The 19,459-nt window shown below is 54.3% G+C and overlaps 2 protein-coding genes across 3 annotated transcripts in view; one reads left to right on the top strand and one right to left on the bottom strand.

The window, feature by feature from the left end:
* The window catches only part of FAM168B (family with sequence similarity 168 member B), a 39,095-nt gene extending 34,240 nt beyond the window's left edge, over nt 1-4,855 (top strand). For both annotated transcript variants that reach the window (XM_061135607.1, XM_061135606.1), the window contains exon 7: nt 340-4,855. The gene's annotated coding sequence lies outside the window, so the exon portion shown is untranslated. The remainder of the gene's footprint in view (nt 1-339) is intronic.
* Nucleotides 4,856-5,413: 558 nt separating this feature from the next.
* ARHGEF4 (Rho guanine nucleotide exchange factor 4) lies at nt 5,414-19,222 on the bottom strand. Its single transcript, XM_061135715.1, has 10 exons — nt 19,098-19,222; nt 14,517-14,696; nt 13,393-13,572; nt 13,144-13,323; nt 11,640-11,872; nt 11,154-11,283; nt 9,332-9,463; nt 7,702-7,945; nt 6,928-7,005; nt 5,414-6,422 (listed from the first exon to the last, which is right to left on the bottom strand). The coding sequence occupies exons 2-10, from the start codon at nt 14,640-14,642 to the stop codon at nt 6,271-6,273; spliced, it is 1,455 nt and encodes a 484-aa protein (XP_060991698.1). The 5' UTR covers nt 14,643-14,696; nt 19,098-19,222; the 3' UTR covers nt 5,414-6,270.
* Between the last annotated feature and the right edge of the window lie 237 nt (nt 19,223-19,459).

Here is a 19,459-nt window from a genome sequence, read left to right as displayed (position 1 = left end):
TACCTAATGATTCATAGGCAATGCCACGTTTAACTTTTCGTCTTTATTGGGACTCTACAAAGAAAGGAAGGAAGAGGAAACCATTTGAGTTCTTGCTGTGCACCCCTGCACTGTGTTCCTTACCTGGGCTGTGCTCTGGTCTCCCGCCCACCTCCTGTCGGAAGTAGGATCCCAGCTGTAATTGGGAGTTCTCAGAAGCCAGGCAGCCACCTCCTTTGCTGCTGCCCGTTCTTGTCTTAGTGGATTGCCTCCTCCTCTGGTGGAAGCAGCTCCTTTTCAGAGCAGTGGCGCTGGAGGAGCTGTGTGTGACTGTGTGTCCGTCTTTCTCCCCGCCCTCAGGTTTGTGGATGGAGCTGTGCAGTCACATCATGGAGGTCCCACAGCTGGTGCTGCAGGCCTTGTGCCTCCAACCAGGACTTTCTTCGTAATGCTCTCGACACTTAGCTAAACACTGCTGCAGCCAGCCCAGCAGGCCCCAGCGCCCTCAGTCTCCAGCTGACTCTTTGGGTTCGTCTTACAGCAAATCCTGTTTGGTGGGCTGACAGGCAACTTTTTAGCTAACTGTAACGATAAAAGGGAGTATTAATCTATTCTGAATCATATGTAGTTGAATGCATGTTAAAAAAAAACAAAACACAAAAACAAAGCTTGCTCAATCTACCTGCAGTGACTGATGCAGAACCATCATATGCAAAATCCAAAGGAATGGAAAAGTATTTTACAACTTGTATCACTAATGCACTGTTGTAATGTATGCAAAGTCTTAAAGTTATAAGTGTTAAAGTGAATTTCTTCATAGAGCATCTGAGATCTCTTCGATGATTCTTCAGCCTTTTGGGGTTGATGTGGGTTGCCAGTTGGATACGTGGACTTCGACTTTCCAGCCATCTGTTCCTTTCACACTGACCACAGTGAGAGAGAGTTGCAGGCGCGGGGATAGTGTGGGGAGGCCCAACACTGCTTGGGGTGCAGTCAGGTGAATGGCTTTCTTTCCATTTAGGCTTGTGGGGTCTGTGTGATGTGGGTGTTCTTAGGGATTACCATGAAAGATTAGAGTAGGGTGCCAGTACAGTAGGTGATATAACAGCAAAACAGTTTTCTCTAAATGCTATCTAAATTTTTGTTACAAATCACTTACAGATGGATATGATGTTTTCTATATCTTTATTGGAAAAGTCCTATGTAGAGCTTAAATTATTTTCCTGGGATGGAAGATATGTGAAAGAGAAACAGCCACAGTTGGAGGAGGTATTGGCCTCTCCTTTATTTAGCTTAGGAAAAGTTATTCCTATTTTTTTTTTTCCCCTGAGAAATGTTTTAGTAACCTGAAAACATATGTAGGAATTGCTGTTCTCCCTCCCACAAAGAAGGGCAAAGATATCAACTGTGTGTTACGAAGAAAGCTGTACATTTTAAGAACTATTAAAAGGGAACAAAAGTTTGATACTGATGGTTTCTTGTAGAGAGGCAGGGCTATAGCTGTCTTCGGGCCCCCCAATTGATGGGGACTTGTCCTGAGACCATTTGGAGGGGATTGTGGAGATGGGTACGGGAGGTGTGAGGGGAGTGACTGTGGCCTGTCATCTGAGAGCCCCTTCGACCATCTCTTCTTGTGACTGAGGATACTTGGCACAAAGCAAGTGTGGACAGCAAAGGGCCAGGCTACATTGAAATATGTTTGCCAGTCAGAATAGGTTTGCCTGTTATTATGGAAAGGATTTTGTGTTTAAAGTCTGAATATTGTACATAAGAAGCCAAGAGGATTTTTTTTTTTTTTTTTTTTTGCTTAAATGTGCCCAACCCGTATCGATGGTTGTGTGTGTCTGTCCTCAGAGGGGATGGGGGTGGCAAGGCTCTGTTGCCTTTCAGCAGCCTGCCGGGGGTGGGGGTGCCCCTGCCCCACCCCGTCGTCGTCTCGAGTGCTGTGGGGCGTGGCTGGGAGGGGACCTTAACTCTTCTTACGGCCCTGGCAGCTGGTCAGGGCTCTGGCACTGGGCTGGCATTCAGCCCTGGTTGGTGAGTGGGACAGCTGACCGCCCAGCCTTTGGTAACCGTATTTTCTATAGTAAGTATTCATCATAATTTTCTTTTTCACGTTTTATTTTATAAAAAGTTTAGGAATATTTTTGCATGGATCATTGTAAACAGAAGATTTATTTCTACTGTCTGTAACATAGTATGTTTACTGATAAGTACTTTAAATTGGAGAGCACTTAACCCACCTTTGTGTGTGTGTGTGTGTGTGTGTGTGTGTGTGCAGCAGTTATTTACCCCAGGCACACCATGTCCACTTCAACTCTTTGTTGGTTATTCTCTTTGTTTAGTGGGTGGTTGGTAATGTTCTAATGGCTCCAGGGCAGAACTGATCCAGTAGCAGAGAAGTGGGTCTCCCCAGTTTAGTGTAGTAAGTGAGTTTTGTATAACTTTTTGAAAGTCCCAGTCTCTCTCTCTCTCTCTCTCTCTCTCTCTCTCTCTCTCTCTCTCTCTCTCTCTCTCTCTCTCACACACACACACACACACACACACACACACACACACACACACACACACACACACACACACACACACACACACACACACACACACACACACACTCTGCCTGTAAGGGTTAGAGTCATTTGAATTCAGGAGGAAGTTATAAGGAGTTACATAGGCTGTTTCTTCAGGATTGTCTGAGACACACAGGCTGAGTGTTTTCATGAGCACTGAATTAAGCGGTGTTTTTAAGAGAAAAAAAAAAGAGTGGGTTGTGTTTTCTCTGCATTTACATCAACTTAAAAATACTTTGCCCCCTTTAATTTCTAAAAAATCTTAGTTCCCTTTTGTGACGTTGAGCTGGGAAACTTCATCAAATGTTTCTGCATTATGGAATACCTATGTGTGGAAATCTTTTCAATTTTGAAACTGTCAGGGCATCAGTTATCAAATATGAAAGGTAGAGTGTGTCTAGCAGGTGAGAATCTGGACATAATGAATAGTAACAAAACTATCATATGTTGTAATTTTAGCAGCATTTAGTTCCAGTAAAATTAAGGAATAGAGCTTCTGTTATAAAATGCATAATTTGATATCCTAAGCACAATAGTATATTCAGAGAAATTTTGCATTTTTCGTATGTGACATTCTTGAGAGTCTTTCAGCTAAATTACAGTTATTTTAGAAATTGAGACAGGCGAGTAAAGGAATTAATTCTGTAAACAGATACCACCATGGGTATTTTTTTAAAATTTTGTCTTACAGCCCTTCTCTAAGGTTAAGGAGATATGTTTCTTTTGTTTGGATCTGGGCCGGGTGACTGAATGTTTTCTGATGAGTGATGGTCCCATCAGCTTGCTCTCTCTGAGGAGTGTGGCCAGCATCAGGGCCAGGGCCACTCATGGTAACAAGCACAGAGGCGCTTCAGGATCTTCCATGTTCTCTGAACATTTTTGTTGGTTTGGTTACTAGGCTTCCCAGTTACATCACGTGACTTTGTTTCTTGAGCGCTATGCAAATGTAGTGTTTATAGGAGCCAAGGGTGGTCCTGAGCCTCGGGCTGGGAACCTGGTCGGTGTGTGCCCCCCTCCCAGACTGGGCTCGCAGTGCTTCTCCCTCCGCTGGCGTTGGCACTTCACACACAGGAAGAGGATCTGGGGGCTCGGGGTGTGCCCGTCCCGCAGTGCTGTCCTGCCAGAGGGTGGTGAGAGCACAGCTGACCCTGGATGCATCCATGTTGGGGCCTGCTGTTTAAGAAGGAGACCCAGACTTCTTCACCTGGACTTGGCAGACATATGGAAACAGTATTACTGTGACCAGTTGGGCCACCTTCTCCCTATCTGGCAGCTAACGGCTCGACGCCCCAGTTCTTGCCAGCCTGGGCATCTCCCAGACAGGACAGGACACCTGTCTGACATCCTCTGGCCATGCAAGGGCAGGCTTAAGGATGTGGGGCTTGAGGCGGGGACAGCTTCTGGTTCTTCTCTTGGTGCTTTCTAAGGAGGGGGTGTGTCTTTAGAGGGGAATGGTTGGCATAGGGGAACGGCGGCCGGCATGACTCCCTGTCTACCACATTTCAAATGTTGGCATGTTTTTTTCTCCTGAGCTGTTTAATACTCAGCCTGAGCTTTCTGAAAGGAGCCTGCAGATGACATGCTGCAGAGGAGGTCTGATCTTTTTCAGGTAGAAAGTTGCAGAGTTGATGTTTCAGAGGATTTGTCTCTTTCCCTACCCTATTGACTTGAAGAACAGAAAACCTCTGCTGTAATCTTACCTGAATCCCCAGGACCAACCTCCAGTCACTTGGGACAGAGACGGGAAAGTCTGGCACCCCTGTGCAGGGAACCTGCAGTAAGCACGGGAAGGCTGTGCTTCCAGGACGCAGGTGGTGAGAGATGATGAGGGTCTGACCTTGGCCTCTTGAGCCCTGTTGGTCTCCTCTAGGTCCTCGTGCAGACCAGTGGTTAGTAGAAGGCCAGCTCTCCTGTGTTCCTGGGGGGTTGCTGTGATGCCACTCAAGAGAGACCCAAGGGAGCCACTGTTACTGACTAGGAAACGGTTGTTGTTGTTGTTTTTTAATGAGTTTTGAATACTGTTTTTTTAGACCATTCTCTTAGTACTTTTTAAAAACTTAAGTCAGCATTGTCTTCCAGTGTTAAAGGCACCCCCCGCCTTTGCATTGAACTAAGGTGTCAATCAATACAAAGGAATGGAACATCCATCCTGAGCCAATTCCATTATGTGTAAATTCTTACTATTTTAATTTTTTATGCAATCTGATGAGTAGATGAGCTCAGATTTAAAATTCTTAAAAGCACGTTTACTGTAAATTGTTATGTATTAATACTGCAGTTTTCAATAAAGATTGACTTGTGTTGCATATTGTGATTTTCATGCTTTTTCCTTATAGGGTTTGCCTCCAGGTGGCTTGGCCTGGATGGGAGGTGGTGTAGCATCTCTCACCTTAGAAAATCCAGGGGTTTCAGGCTCAGCCCCAGTGACCTTGGCAGTGTGTACAAGTGTGAAGGTGGCGGGCTGTGGGGAAGGGGAGAGAAGCCACCCTCTCCTGGTCCTGTGGCCTCAGCCCTCTTGGAAAGAAGACACATCCTTCCCCACTTCCCCAAAGAGGAAGCTCAGACCCAGAAAGGTAACGGACTGCCTGTCCCCCAAACTCACACTGCTGATAACTTCAGCTAAACAGACTCTAGAAGCAGCTGGGGACAGAGGTGCTGAGGCAGCTCCTAGTTTCCCCGAGCCTCTGAACACTGAGCTGCTCTCCATCAAAGCCTTGGTGGCCCGGCTGATTCCTGTAGTCTAAAGAGAGGCTGGAGGTGCAGTGGTTACGGGGAGGGAGGAGAAAATGGATAGACACCAACAGAAAACAAGGGCTGGCAGCCAGGTTATTTTTCACAGGTTTCTTTATGAAATTAAATGTGGTTTCTGCTTGGAGAAGGTATAGTGCAAGAGTGACTGTACATGCTGCTGAATTCCCAGGGGCCACAGGGGCGGCTCTGCGCTCTGCCCCAGGCCAGGCCCTAGCCACACTCTTGGGCGGCCCTCCTCCACGGGCTGCGGGCTTCCCTCCAACCTGCGTGCCCACCAGCTTCTGGGTGGGTCGGTCCTGGGCGCTGGGCACAGACTTCAGTCCTTATGGCTTCTCACTCACTCAGGGTAAGGCAGTCTTTCCATGTCACTAACAGTTCTCTAGTGTTGGAATTGAACAACAAAATCCAGACTGGAACCACCCCACAGCTGCAGGTGGACTGGTTACAAATCCTGACAGAAGTATTCAGTTGACTATGGTTCTGTTTTCTTTCCACTATAAACAAACACATCACATGTGAAGACAGGGTGTCCAGCAGCCAGGAGTGTCTACAGAGGGACTGGGAGGAAGTAATAGGTGGGCTCTGGGCCAGATGCTTTTGTGCCCAGAATTCCTGGTTCCTACCTACCAGGGATGCAGGCTGCCTGGCCCACCAGCTGGGGGCCTGTGAAGAGAACGGGAGGGCAGAGAGGTACATAGCCTGGCTCTGCAGGTGATGAAGGCAGAGGTGGGCTCCTGCCCAGAGAGAACAGGAGCAGGAGGGATGATCAGATGTGCAGAGAAGAGGGTCCACAGCGGCCATTCTCACACGCGCCAGCCTGTGGGCGGTTCTGAGCGGATCCCACACTCAGCCCTGCTCACTTGCAGTTTGCAGAATGGACAGAGGGCCGGATGCGGTGAGCCTCGGGCAGGAAGAGCTGCAGGCCCCCTGGCCAGGCAGGTCCAGATGGTGCCACTGATGGGGCACGGGCTCACTTGCGGAAGGGTGCCAGCCGGCTGATGCTGTGCCAGAAGGTGGATGGCTTTCGCTTGGGCTCTGCCAGCGCCAGGACCTGTTGCTGAGGCAGGCTGGTGGGGAGGGCCGGGTGCTTCTGGCGTGTCAGGTAGTAGGGTCGGCCGAGGGCTGGCAGGGGAAGAGTCGGGGTCAGAGGTGCCTTAGGAGTGAGGCGATACAGGGCAGAGCCTGCAGGGGTGGAATGGGCCATCCCCAGGCTGCTTCAGACATCCCCCTTTGCTTCCCCTGGGGTTGTCCACATCCAAGGGCCTGGGCGGCCCTCCGTGGCCTGCAGGGGGGTAACCAGAGTGGACTGGAAGGTGTGGGGTGTGGAGCTGCTCTCATGGTGATGTCTGTGGGAACGGGCTGTCAGCTCCTTGGCGAGGCTGGCTGCCAGGAAGCAATCCTGCCTTGGAAAGCACCGGCTCTGATGGTGCTGCTTCCAAGGGTCTGAGGGGATGGCGAGCAGGAGCGTCCACCAAGTACCTACACTGCAGGCTTCCTCATCGGTGGTCCCTCAACCAACTTGGGAACACCCACCTGTAAAGGGCAGTGGGCACCTCTGAAGACCCAGGTGCTGGCCCTGCTTTGGGCTGAGCTGCTGTGGGTGGAGGTAGAACCATCACCCGCTTACCTTTGGGCTTCCCGATAGCCTGCTGCTTGCTGGCGTTCAGCATGGCCTGCTTCCTCTGCAGCTGGGTAATGGAGAAGCCTGGGAGGGGGCCACAAATGAGACACATGCTTCCCAGTGAGAACACAACCGCCTTCCCATCTCGCCTGCCCATGGTCCTCTTGTTCTGGCACCAGCACAATTGGTGTGTGCCCTGCCCTGCCCACAGTGCCTGGGGGCCCAGCAGGCCGCACGGACTCACCAATCTGCCTGCTTTGTCCACCCAGGCAGAGGAAATGCTCTGAGGAGCTCCTCTGGGGGCCTCCCTTGCCCTCCCCCATGACTCAGCCTGATCCACTCACCAATGTGGCTGGTGGCTACTGTCCTTTCTTGGCACTCTAGGGGAGGCTCTTGGCCATATCAAGGACTCACCTGGTCACTGCCTGCTGTGATGGCCGGAGGACCAAGGACAGGAGGGGAATGCAGTGGGGGGATGGCGTGCTCATGTGGGGTAGGGGGAGGCTTCTGGAGGCCAGTGTCCCCCTCCCACTCCAGCTGAGCAGAGGCCCTGCCCTCTAGAGTGTGTGCATGTGAGCATGTTGGAGCGACCCTCAGCAGGCATGCAGACCCACACCGAGGGTCGCAACCAAGACATGTCCCAGAACCTCACAAACCCTGAGGTATTCCGGTGTGAGACCTGCCTCACAGTTGCAAGGTCATGTCGACTTCCCTGCACCCAGGATGCAAAAAGCGCCGGGTGGGCCCTCAAGTGGAGCAAGGCTGAGTGGGGTCTCGCACCTGTCTCTTGGTCCAGCCGCACCTGCTCCCGCTCCCTGGCAAAGGCCTTGAGCCAGCGCTGCTTCTGCTCGGGCTTCTTGGCACACAGCAGGTGGCTCTCCCCCGAGGGCCCACAGCGCAGCCGGAAGGCGTTCCTGACGCTCACGTGGAGCTCTCGATCCTTCCCGTCCTCCAAGTCCACCACCTCCAGGCTGTCCATGTCCACTCGGCCCTTATAGTAGAGCACATCCCGGCGGAGAAGGTCCTGCCAGAGACACTGTGAGCCCCTGGCCCGCGTACTTGCCCAGCCTCTTGGCCTAAACCACTCTCCTGAGCACATCTAAGGCCCTGCCTCATTTTCTGCCTTGAGACTGGAAGGGCCGGTGGGCTATCACCCACCTCCCCGGCAGAAAGTTCTTTCAGGAGAGACAATAAGCTTGGCTCGGCCCACAACCACGTGCTGAAACCATGGCTAGGAGCCGCTGTTTCAGTTGACAGTTACTCAGTGGCTTGGGGGTCTCTGAACACTCAGTCTCACAGGGGGCGCAACCGTGGTTACGGACAGCAGGCAGGACCCACCCTGCGCAACAGAGAAAAGCAGCAGTCTGCCAGGACTGGGCCAGGGCCAGCACTCGGGAGGCTGCCCGGCCACTTGGGCCCATTTTCAAGAGGGAGTAGAAACCAGCAGCAAAGAGGAGGCCTGACTGTTTATAATAGCCAGGAGATGGAAGCAACCTAGATGCCCATCAGCAGACGAATGGATAAGGAAGCTGTGGTACATATACACAATGGAATATTACTCAGCCATTAAAAAGAATACATTTGAATCAGTTCTAATGAGGTGGATGAAACTGGAGCCCATTATACAGAGTGAAGTAAGCCAGAAAGATAAAGAACATTACAGCATACTAACACATATATATGGAATTTAGAAAGATGGTAATGATAACCCTATATGCAAAACAGAAAAAGAGACACAGATGTACAGAACAGACTTTTGGACTCTGGGAGAAGGCGAGGGTGGAATGTTCAGAGAGAACAGCATTGAAACAAGTATACTATCTAGGGTGAAACAGATCGCCAGCCCAGGTTGGATGCATGAGACAAGTGCTCGGGCCTGGTGCGCTGGGAAGACCCAGAGGAATCGGGTGGAGAGGGAGGTGGGAGGGGGGATCGGGATGGGGAATGTCAATGTATGACAAAACCCACTGCAGTGTTGTGAAGTGATTGGCGTCCAACTGATAAAAATAAATGAAAAAACAAAGAGGAGGCCTGGAGGCAGCTGGAACAGAAGATCCCAGGGTTGGGGAGGGGAAGCTGAGCTTCGCAGGGAGAGAAGAGTTGGCTTGAGGCCCAAACAGGGCATTATCAGCAAGGAGGGTGTTCTTACCAGCACTGGGCACCAGTCAGACTGTGAGGGTCACCCTCTGGTCCTTGGGGCACTGGGCTCCCTCTGTAGAGACCGCCCACCCCCGACTTTGGCCCAAAGGGCCTGACCAGCGAAGGGCCTCCTGTACACAGGGCCCCGGGCAGAGAGGAATTGTGTGTGCGCAGCTCGTTTTCTTGGGGCAGCTGCTTCCAGCCCTCAGCCTCACTCCCTCCACAGCTGCTCCTAACAGGCCCATCCAGCAGGGGAGAGTGACTCTGGTACCTTCTTACAGTAGATGAGTTGGTGGTCAAAGAGAAAAAACATTCTCTGCTGGCTCTTGGCTTGTGGCTGTGTGACACGGGTCAGCTCCCCCGAGTGGATGAGTTCCGAGCTCCTGACCAGGAGATCTTCCCCCTGGGGAACCCAAGGGGAGCCGTGAGCTGAGTGCCCCCATCCTGGGGCTTAGAGCAAGGCTCTGCTGGGCTCTGCGTCCTGCCTCTTGCTGAGTTGGTGTGGTCACTGTCGGTCTTGTCTGCTGTGGCCCCCACTGGGCCAGGGCCTGCAGCAGACCAGAGGGGTTGCTCTTAAAGCCCAAGGAAGTTGCGGGGGGTGGGGTGGGGGGTGGTGGTTTGGCCTATAAAAAGGTGCTGTGGCCTATAAGTTTTTGTCTCTGCTAAGTGAGGCCCTACAGCAGCCAGTGGCATATTTGCATTGTGGCTGGTCCCTACTGAGATGTCACAGTAAAAGATAATCTGATTTCAAAGACTTAATATGAAATAAAGACTGTGGCTATTTCACCAATGACATTTTATATGTTGATTATATGTTGACTTGATATTTTAGATATGTTGAGTTAAACAAAACATTGTTAAAGTTCGTTTCACCTGTGTGTTTTTTTTTTTTTTTTTCACTTTTAAGATGGCTGTATGTGCGCACCAGCTCTCAGTCATGTCTGACTCTTTGCGACCCCATAGACCATAGACCACCAGGCTCCTCTGTCCATGGAATTTTCCAGGCAAGAATACTGGAGTGGGTTGCCACTTCCTCCTCCAGGGGATCTTCCCAACCCAGGGATTGAACCCATATCTCTTGTGTCTCCTGCACTGGCAAGCATATTCTTTACCAACTACGCCACTTGCACATATAAAATTCCCTATTGTGATTTACATGGCACTCTGATTGGACAGCGCTGCTCTTAGAGAATAGTTAAACTTGGCTGAAAGTCACTTCCAAGGCCAGTCTTTTAAAAGAGGCTAAGGGGGCCTTCTTCCAGCTCAGTGTACCTGCAGTCCCATCATCAGACATTACAATTTCAGATGAAGCTGCACCATGTCTCGTTCCTCCAGGAAAATGCAAATCACAGGCCAGGTGTTGTTGGCAGCCGTGCAGTTTGGGATAAGTGAGTTTGTGGGGACCCTTAGCCAGCGCTGGGCCTCAGAACCCATCATCAGGAAAGCAAAACTCAAACACTGAAAACAAAACATAAACCATAGCACTCAGCCCCACTCCCAGGGATTCTAATTCCGTATTTGTAGGGTGGGGCCCATGAATCTGTTTTTCCATAGATGTTTTGGCTGGTGAGTGAGAGTGGAGAGCACAGGCCAGGAACGTCATCACTAGTTCAGGCCTCCATGCTGCCCTAAAAGGTGAGACTGGCCCACATGAGGGGATTGTGTATGCCAGGAAAACAGAACTGAGAGGCTCCGACCGGTGGTAATCAGTTTCTGGTCATGCTGTGGCAAACCTGATCACTTCTGTTGAGAACCCCAGTAGTTAACTCAAACTTGGGGGCCCAGCCTGTCCCTGGAGGCTGGTTGGTTGCACCCTGGGAGGAGCATGTGGCATACTACACGTGTCCTGAGCTCTTCAACAGGAAGGAGGCCAGCAAGCCTCCTCTGGGAGCAGCTCCTGAGGCTTGGTCCTTGGAGACGGGCCCGGCTGGCCCAGCAGAGGCCCACTTCTCACTCCTGACACCAGCTTGTTTGCTGGTTCCCAGGAGCGTGGCTCTCTGCTTCAGCTCCCTCTTACGATTTCTCAGGGGCAAGCATGGTTTTAATGCCAGGGCCAAGCCCCTTTGGTATTTTCTGAGGTATGGGATCCTCACCTCCCAGTCCTCTATAGAGCTTTGCCACTGAGCAATCTTGTCGATGTTTTCAAGTCTCCGTTTCCGTTCATTGATGAGCTGGGCCACATTCTTCATGGCATGTAAGGCAGCTTCCACATCCTTGAAATCCCTGGGGCCAGACAGAGACAGCAGAGGGCTTACTGGATCGAGAGCAGAGGGGCTGGGAACATGCTGGAGCCCCTGTGGAGCTGCTTCCCTCTAGGGCTGTGCCCCTGGGCCACTTCTACACTTGTCATGGGCACACACCCATCTTCTCCATAAACGAGGCACAGAGCAGAACTTCATACCCTATTCATGCCCTCTTCCTTCACTTCAAGGATAGCTTATGAAGGCAGGGATTGTTGTACATTTTAAGCTTGTGCTGTTGCCCTGATGCCTGCAGCATTGCCCAGCACACTACGAGCCTCAACAAATGGGCTGACCCAAGGCTTGAAGAGCCACCCCTCTCCCCCAGCACCCTCCTACCTGTGCTGGGGGTGCGTGTACTTGAGCAGCTCTGCCAGTTGCAGAGGGTACTTGCAGATCTTCTGCACGGGCGTCAGCAGGAAGCCATCCAGGGAGATGTCAATCATCTTCTGTAGCAGCCGGCAGGCCTCGAAGAAGTACACATACTTGCTGAGCTTGGCGAGGCGTGAGAGCTCCACGCAGGCATTGGGGTGGTTGTTGCAGTACTCTGAGTAGATCTGGAAGTCTGCTTGCTGCAGGCACAGCTCAGGGTGAGAAGACAGTCTCCTGCTCCCCCAGGCCATGGGCAGTGTTGGGAAAGGGGTGGGAGAGAGTGCAGGGGATTCAGGCTCTGTCTACCTGCTTCTTTGGGCACAAGCTATGCAGAATCATGCCCAAGGACATGAAAGACCCCAGAAAACTCAGGTACAGACGTGCCTGTTGCCACCTGGCTTTCTCTCCTGGGCTCTCAGCAGATATTCTGACGGTATGCCAGGTTCTGGGGTGAAATCAATGATACTAATAAGAAAGGCCAAAAAGGAGAGAGAGGGAGATTGAGATGAAATGGGTGCCAGGGCCAATGTCTGTGCCTCCCAGGCTGTCTTTCTTCTCAGCCCAGTGTTTTGCTTCCTCCTGACAAAGCTCTGGCTTCACATCTGAAGACAGCCACTGTCTTCCTTTTTCAGTACCACGCGATACAGACATATCCGTGTTGCGTGTGTGTCGTACGGGAGACTCCCTGTGTGTATCTTTCATCTACCTGGAGCCAGACGGAGACCAGGTCTGGCATTCAGCAGCCTAGGACTTCATGAACTTAGGCAGCAGCTGGCTGTCTGACAGGCCGCCGTGATGGTCACACTGGGTAATGCTGACAGCATGCCTTGTTAGACCTGCCCTAGTTCCCATTTCCCCGTCACAACTCTGTCTGTTGATAAATGGACCCAAATCCCACAGCTGCTCAGGTGCCCAGACACACCACCGGCTCCTGAGGTCTCCCTCCTCAGCTCTCCACCCGCCACTGGCAAGAGGGGGCAGGGCGTCCCCACCCGAACCGCTGGTAGCCAGAAAGGAGCACGGGTCGTCCCTGATGGGCTGGGCCAGGCATCTGCTCAGCCTCGTGTGACTGCCACAGGAGAGGGATAAGAATGAGTCCAGATCGCCCAGACCAGTCCAGTGAACCTTGGCTAAATTTCAACCGGTGTTTAGAGTGGAAATAAGGATTACTTCAACCCAAATTCCAGTGTGCTTACTGTGTGAGGAAGCCCAGAATTTGCTAGGAATATCCTTAGGGTGCCCAGCCCGCCTCTGCCCCAGGCAGTTCCTTTCAGGGCCAGAGCCGAGGCCCTCCTGCTCCAAGGAGCATTCTCTTCCTTGGGGCTCACCCCACACTGACCGCCAGAAGCGGTGACACTTCTAAAACAGAGTAGAAGGGAGAGGGCAGTTGGGGCCAGGGCCGGTGGGGTATGGCGAGCCCCCAGCAGAGATGGGCAGAGCAGGGGCCCGGGCCCGGGGCCAGTGTGCTCACGTGTTCCAGGAAGCAGGCGCCCAGCTCGCTCAGGTGCGGCCGCTCCCGGTTGAACTTCTGCTCCAGCGCCTTCACAAAGGCCTTCTGGCACCGGTATATGTCCTCGATGTTCCCGAAGATGGTGCGCAGCTGCTCCTCGCTGAACATGTCTGCCCGCTTGCGGCACTGCCTGAGGTACCCCTGGGGGTGCGAGTGGTCAGGCCCCCCTCTGGGCCCCCACCCCGCCAGCCCGCCCGCCTCCAGCCTCACCTCGCAGATGTCCCGCAGGTGCTTGATGTAGTCTCGCTCCGTGCTGAGGATCTCGTTGATGACGTTGGTCCGCATCTGGTCCCTGCTGCCCTGCGCCTCGGCGTCCCCGCCATCCCCAGCCCCTCGGCGCCCAGGCCCCAGCGCCTCATCGTCTGCAGGCTCGTCCTGGTTCACCCGCAGCTGCAGGCGACACAGCCAGTCAGAGTCCCCCCGGGGTCAGCGCCCAGCATCCCACACGCTGACGGCAGGGAGCTGACACTCGGAGGACTCACAGCAGCACAGGGCAGGAAGATCCCGCATCACCCGAGTAATGCCCAGAGGGACGGGGATGGCGGGCCGAAGGCACCCGGCTCCCATTAGAACGGTGTAGATGCTCACTACAGGGGTTCTGAACCAGCACCTGCTCACACTGGGCCTACTGGGGGCTGTGAAGCAAGTGGACCGGTGGCGTGGCCCTGCTGGCTCTGAGACTATAACTAGGAAAGGCTCAGGGGCCAGAGAGGGCTGTTAACCCAGGCGGTCTGGGGCAAGAGAAGCAATGAACCTCAGGGCCTGGAGCCTCCCCTCCCCACTGCCCTCTGCCTGCCTTTTGGAGGCTGCACCAGGGTTTCCTCCCCGGAGACCAAAGGCTGCCTTAGGTCTGGGTTTGCCCCCTGTGATCTCCTGGGTTAAAGACTGAGCTTGTCCTTGTCTCAGTTCCCTAGGTGTGGTGACAGCTCCCAGAGTCCAGGACTGCTGTGAAAGTCAGAACTGAGAGGATCTGCGCAGATGGTCTGCACAGCACTCTGGAAACCCTGGGAGGCCCAGCTGCCTGTGGCAGTGGTATTCTAACATGCAGACCCTCTGCCCCCAGAGGGGCCCATCGTCTCTGACCCATCCTTCTCTGGCCACTGAGGACTCCGGGAGAGAGGACAGGGCTGAGGTGCAGTTAGTGGTGGCGCAGGAGGAAGGCTGGGTCTCACTTCCCAGGCTGGGCTTCCTGGGACGCCCACTCAGCCCTGAGCCTGCAGTCCAGGTGAGACATCCACCTCCAGCACCTCAGACCCCAGAGCACACTCAAGCTTGCGTTTCCGAGCCAGCTGTGGGCTCTTCTCAGGCCTAGAGAAGCCGGGGCCGAGCCATACCCGCACGAAGCTCGCTGGGAACCAGCCCTCGCCATCTGCGACGCGGCCCCACCACCACTCTCTGTTGGTCGCATCCATCACTTCGATGACGTCTCCAGCGTTGAAGCCCAGTTCCTGGTCATCCATGGTGACATGGTCCCAGAGTGCTTCGGCACAGACCACGCTGCCATCGCTAATGAGCTGTGGAGAGAGCCGGGGAGGGCGTGTCGGGGTAAAGGTGCTCCCCTACCTTCTGCCCTCTGTCCCCCAACCCTGGAAAGGGGATCTTGCCTTGTTCACAGAGGAGGGGACTGATGGAGGCTCCCCCAGGCTCCTCAGGGGGACGGGGCTGTGCCCAGGGCATGTGCCCAGATATGCACTGTCTAGACTGGCAGTGAACTCATCACTGGAATCCTGGGGAGCCATCAAATCTGAGTGTGAGCATGCTGCTCCTGCCCTGCACAGGGCACACATTCCTCCTGTCCCCACTGGGCCAGGATTCAGCTGCTGGCTCTCCGCTCCCCCTGTGTCTCTGCTGCGCTCTGGGATGCTGGCCCAGGGCACTGCCAGCTGCATCTCTGCTGTACTCCCTGCCCCCCACCAGGGGCTCCTACTGTGGCCTTGGAGGGGACCTCAGAGCTGCAGAGAGAGGGGCCTCGCTCCTTCCTAGTGGCTTCTTGTGGACACGCAGTGCCTGTGAAGCCTCCTGACCAACAGCAATGCCTCTTTCCCTGGGTCTGGCAGTGCCCAGCCACTGCAGTAGCTGGATCTGGTCTGCAGAGTTTTTTGAACGCTTGCAGAACCAGTCTCATGGCACCCCTGGCACCAGCTGAGCAGTACCTCTCCTCAGAGTTCTAGATCTCCAGCCCACAGGATTCTCCCTCTTAATGACTGCAGCCGTTTCCCTTTATTCCCCAGCTCTAAAGATGAAGCTCCATCGTAAAACTGCCATCTCTGTAACAGAACCCTCAGGGCTGTTCTTGAGCACGTGGTGACTGAGTCAGCTACTTTATACCTGCCGAATAATTCTCTACATTGATTTCTCTCTGTGGAAATAACTGGTGTGGTCCCTCTTTCCCACATGATCAGAAATCACATCAGGAGGGATGCTCCCCTCCCAGGTGGTCCTTGTGCTCAGAGCTCTGTTTCACACTGGGCTTGAGGCAGGAGGGAGACCGCCCCTGCCCCCCCCCGCCAGGGTGAGCAATTAGGACTTTATTCCCTGTGGACAGAACTCCAAAATATCCATCAGCAGGACAAAGAGAGAAGGCTGAGCCCTGCCCATATAAAGATAAGATACCACACATTTCTCATTCTTGAAGTTAAGGAGACCTTCCTGACTGGAAAGCTCTTTGGAGGTCAAAAGGGGAGTGATGCTAAGTCTACCCATAGGCCTCTGCGGTGAGATGTGCACGCACATGGGAGGGTCCCAATATACACCAGATACAGACTCAGAGCCAGGCAGATCAAAATGACTGGCCAAAGGAGACCTGGAACAAATGCCCCGTGAAAGTGGTTCCAACTGCCATGAGGGTGTGACTGACTGTGCCCGTGTGTCTACCCACACGTACTAGACTCTCCTTCCTCCTAGCACACATTTCACTTATTTCATTACTCTCATTGCTCTCTTTGTGGGAAACCTGTTCTGCAACGCTGAAGGGCCAGGACCTTGTCACCGACCACTGATCTAGTGGTCTAACTGTTGTGACCCAACTCAGTCTCTGGCAGGGAACCGAAACCCTGCTTCAAGCCACTGCAGGCCGAGGCCACCTGAGATCAGGCTGACTCCTGCTTTCATGTCACGCGGGTTCAGTATCTGGTCTGTGAATGACAAGCGGCTCTGTGAGCTTTGGGCGGGAGGAGGAGTGGACTGGGGCTGCCCAGGAGGTGAGGTCCATGCCCCTCTACTAGTAGGACCAAGTGTTGGCTCTCATTGTCACGGACCTGGGCTGGCTCTCTGAGCATCACCAGACAGGCCCTCTGTGCTGCTTCCTCTTCTGAGCTGCTGCCCACTGGGGGGCCTTCTCTGGGTGCTCCTAGGGTGGTGTGCATGGTAATCCTCCCACCAAAACAGGAACTGGCAAGACTGGCTGTCTCCACCTCAGTTCCACTTGCTGTCTCCACAGTGTCCCAAAGGGACAGGGCGGGAGGTGGGAGGGATGCTTAGGTACTGGTGCCCATTCAAACTGGGCCTTGCCTCCAGGGTAGGGCCTGAGAAAGCATGTTCAGAGACTACCGTGAGGTGCTTTATGTTTTGGTGGGTGGGGTTTAAGCCTGTTCCAAACCCCAGTGAAACCACTTTTCAGAATAATCTACAGCTTATAGGCACACCCACTCTCATAGCAGCAGCTCTTCACGGGTTGCACATTTCCGTGGTCCACCCAGGGACCCTGGGCTCAGAGCACTGGGCGAATCCTGGGGGTCACAGACCTCCTCAAGACACCACTGTACTCATACAGCTAAGAAGACCTACTATGGGTTTGTCCTTTCCTGCAGGGAAAAACCTCCTGGCTGCAGTGTGGCCAGGATGAGAAAAGTGGACTTGGCGAGGCCAAACAAGAGGAACTGGCCAGCTGCAGCCTGGGAGCAGGCCTCAGCCTGGGCAGTTAGCACAAGCAGGCTGCCATCCAGGTCTTGGTGGGTCTGGCCCCAGACCAGGAGGAAGCAGAGTGGCTCAAAGGTGGTTTGGGTGAGCCAGTGTGGACATGGCTGCAGGAGGACATCCCTGTGCAGGGACAGTGACCACGGGTGACTGTGCCCATCAGGATGGAGGCTACTGGTGAAGATTTGTATGCTTTGAGCGAAGAGTTACAGAGACTGGGGAGGATTCACCCCTGGAGCTGCTTAGGTAACCTAAAGTTTGGATCTGGCAGGGAACAAAGCTTCTTGTTTATTAAGCTTTGTAGATTTGATCCCGGACAAGTGAGTGTTCTGAGACTCCCTGTTCCTACAAGTCCCCCAGCGCAAGTCTGCCAGTGCACTTTCATGGGCTGGCTAATGGGATGCTACACTCCGATCTCAGAACAACCTGCTAGTGACAGGTGGATGCTGTCTATCCTCAGGTCACAGAAACTGTACACACTGGTCCCCACACAGGGAGGAAGTACTGCAGACACTCCAGGTTATTCCCACCAGAGGAACCAGGTCAGGCATCTCTCCTTGTCTCCATATTCCCTCACATGAGCCCTAAACAAAAGCCCCTCTTGAGTGGCCAGTGCTTCCTGCTCTTGCCAGTCTTTGCAGAGAGGTGCGGCTCCTCCACAGGTGGTTTTCTGCTCAGCTGGAAGGGCTCCAGCTATGGGCAAAGAGGCATGGCTTCCTGGAGAGATCAGGATTCCTGACACCTTTATGGACAACTCCATACTCATCCTGATCGGTCGCCTAGAGGCCCATGGTGGTCACTTTCGAGTCCCAGCACCTTGCTGGGCCGTTCCCATGAGCAACTTCCGTCATTTCCCTTGTGCCTTGGTCCCCATCAGCTCAGAGTTACAGGGAGCTGGATCACCAAGCTCCCCTGTATATCCACAAATGGGAGGTGCTTAGATGAGCACCATTAACCATTTGTGTGATGTCACCAACACAAAATGTAGCTCCAAGGGGTCAAAGATGCAGTCTACCTCCAGGACAGCCTAGCGGCCACCAGAGCCAACACTGGCGTGCTTCTGGACGGGGGCCCTTCCTGTTGCTCTGAAGTGCAGCTGCACTGAAGCCGAAACTCAACCTGGGCAGGCCCGGCAGCGAGGGTCTGGGCTTACCCTTGGCCTGGTAATGGAGAGCACAGGCTGCATCTGAGGTGTGAGGTTTTTATGTGGGGAGAGGTGGGGGACTGTACCAGTGAGGGGGAGTCAACCTCAAGACTAGGACAAGCCAGGAACGGGGCAGGATACCTTTTTGGGCTTCTGAGATTTTGACAGGCCTGGGAAAGCCAGGCTCTGCCTCAAAGTGCCCCCTGATAATCACCCGTCATCCTCCCCACCCTGCCCCACCTCCTCACTGTCTCACGCATGCCGGCTGTTGGAGGATTCCACTCCGACAGTCTTGGGAACAGGGCTTGGCTCCCACGGCCCCCCTGCGCAAGCATCCTGGGCGTGGGGATGTTCAGAATGCCCACCTGCAAGGCGCAGGGTGGGGGCGGGGGCGGCTGTGCCTTTGGTGGGGGGCATGCTGACTGAGACCACTTAAGACCTAAAATGGTGAAAGCAACTGCAGATAACAGGAGCAGAGAAAACCACTCATCCTCAGACATCTCAACCCATCCAGAAAAGCATGTCCAGATCTGCTCACACAGCGGTCACATGTGCAAGGTTCCCTGACAACCAGATAGCCGCGGCCACAGCTGCATCCGCATCCTCAGTTACACACTCAGACGCGCCATTTTACACACACGCGCGCGACAGACGTGGCACATGTGTTACCGCGTCCCTGAGTCACCCACCCTGCCGCACCCCAGGGGATACACACACAGACGGGCCCTAGCGCCGGGGCTTGCGGCGGAGGCCTCCCCTCGGCGGCCGGCAGTGCGGGGCTACCCCGGCCGCACCGCGGGCTGCTGGCCACAGCGGGCTGGGGGCGGCAGGAAAGATGCGCACCGGCGCCACTCACCCCGGCGGTCAGCGGAAGGCCAGCAGAAATATCAGCACGACGTTGATGAGCACAAGCAGTGCCAGGACGGCGAAGACGACCACGCGCTGGGCGCCGGGGGGCAGGTTGCAGCGCAGGACGGCGCGCAGGACGCTCCCGGGCGGCGCGGGGCGGCGCCGGGACTGCGGGGCCCGGGCCATGGCGCCCGGCCTCTCGGCCCCGCGCGCCCCGAGATCCCGCCGCGATAGGACGGCTGCGGGGCTGCCTGCGCGCCCGGAGAGGGGCGGAGCCGCCGCACTCTCCAGCCCCGGCTTCTCGCTAGCCGCGCGCGCCGAGCTCCCCCCGGCCCCAGCCCAGCCGCCCGGCACCGGCGTGGGCGGGGC

This window comes from Dama dama, chromosome 33 (assembly GCF_033118175.1).
Source record: "Dama dama isolate Ldn47 chromosome 33, ASM3311817v1, whole genome shotgun sequence".
Taxonomy (NCBI): domain Eukaryota; kingdom Metazoa; phylum Chordata; class Mammalia; order Artiodactyla; family Cervidae; genus Dama; species Dama dama.
Note: the sequence above shows the minus strand (reverse complement) of the source record. Positions and strands in the feature narration are given on the sequence as shown.

Bases quoted from the DNA above. Each gene is read 5' to 3' on its own strand.
- ARHGEF4 (XM_061135715.1), bottom strand. From the start codon at position 14,642: ATGGATGACCAGGAACTGGGCTTCAACGCTGGAGACGTCATCGAAGTG. The intron at 11,284-11,639 runs GTAGGAGGGTGC...GTCTGGCCCCAG, and splicing joins TACACGCACCCCCAGCACAG to GGATTTCAAGGATGTGGAAG. The intron at 7,946-9,331 runs GTACCAGAGTCA...TGTCTCTGGCAG, and splicing joins AACTCATCTACTGTAAGAAG to GACCTTCTCCGCCGGGATGT.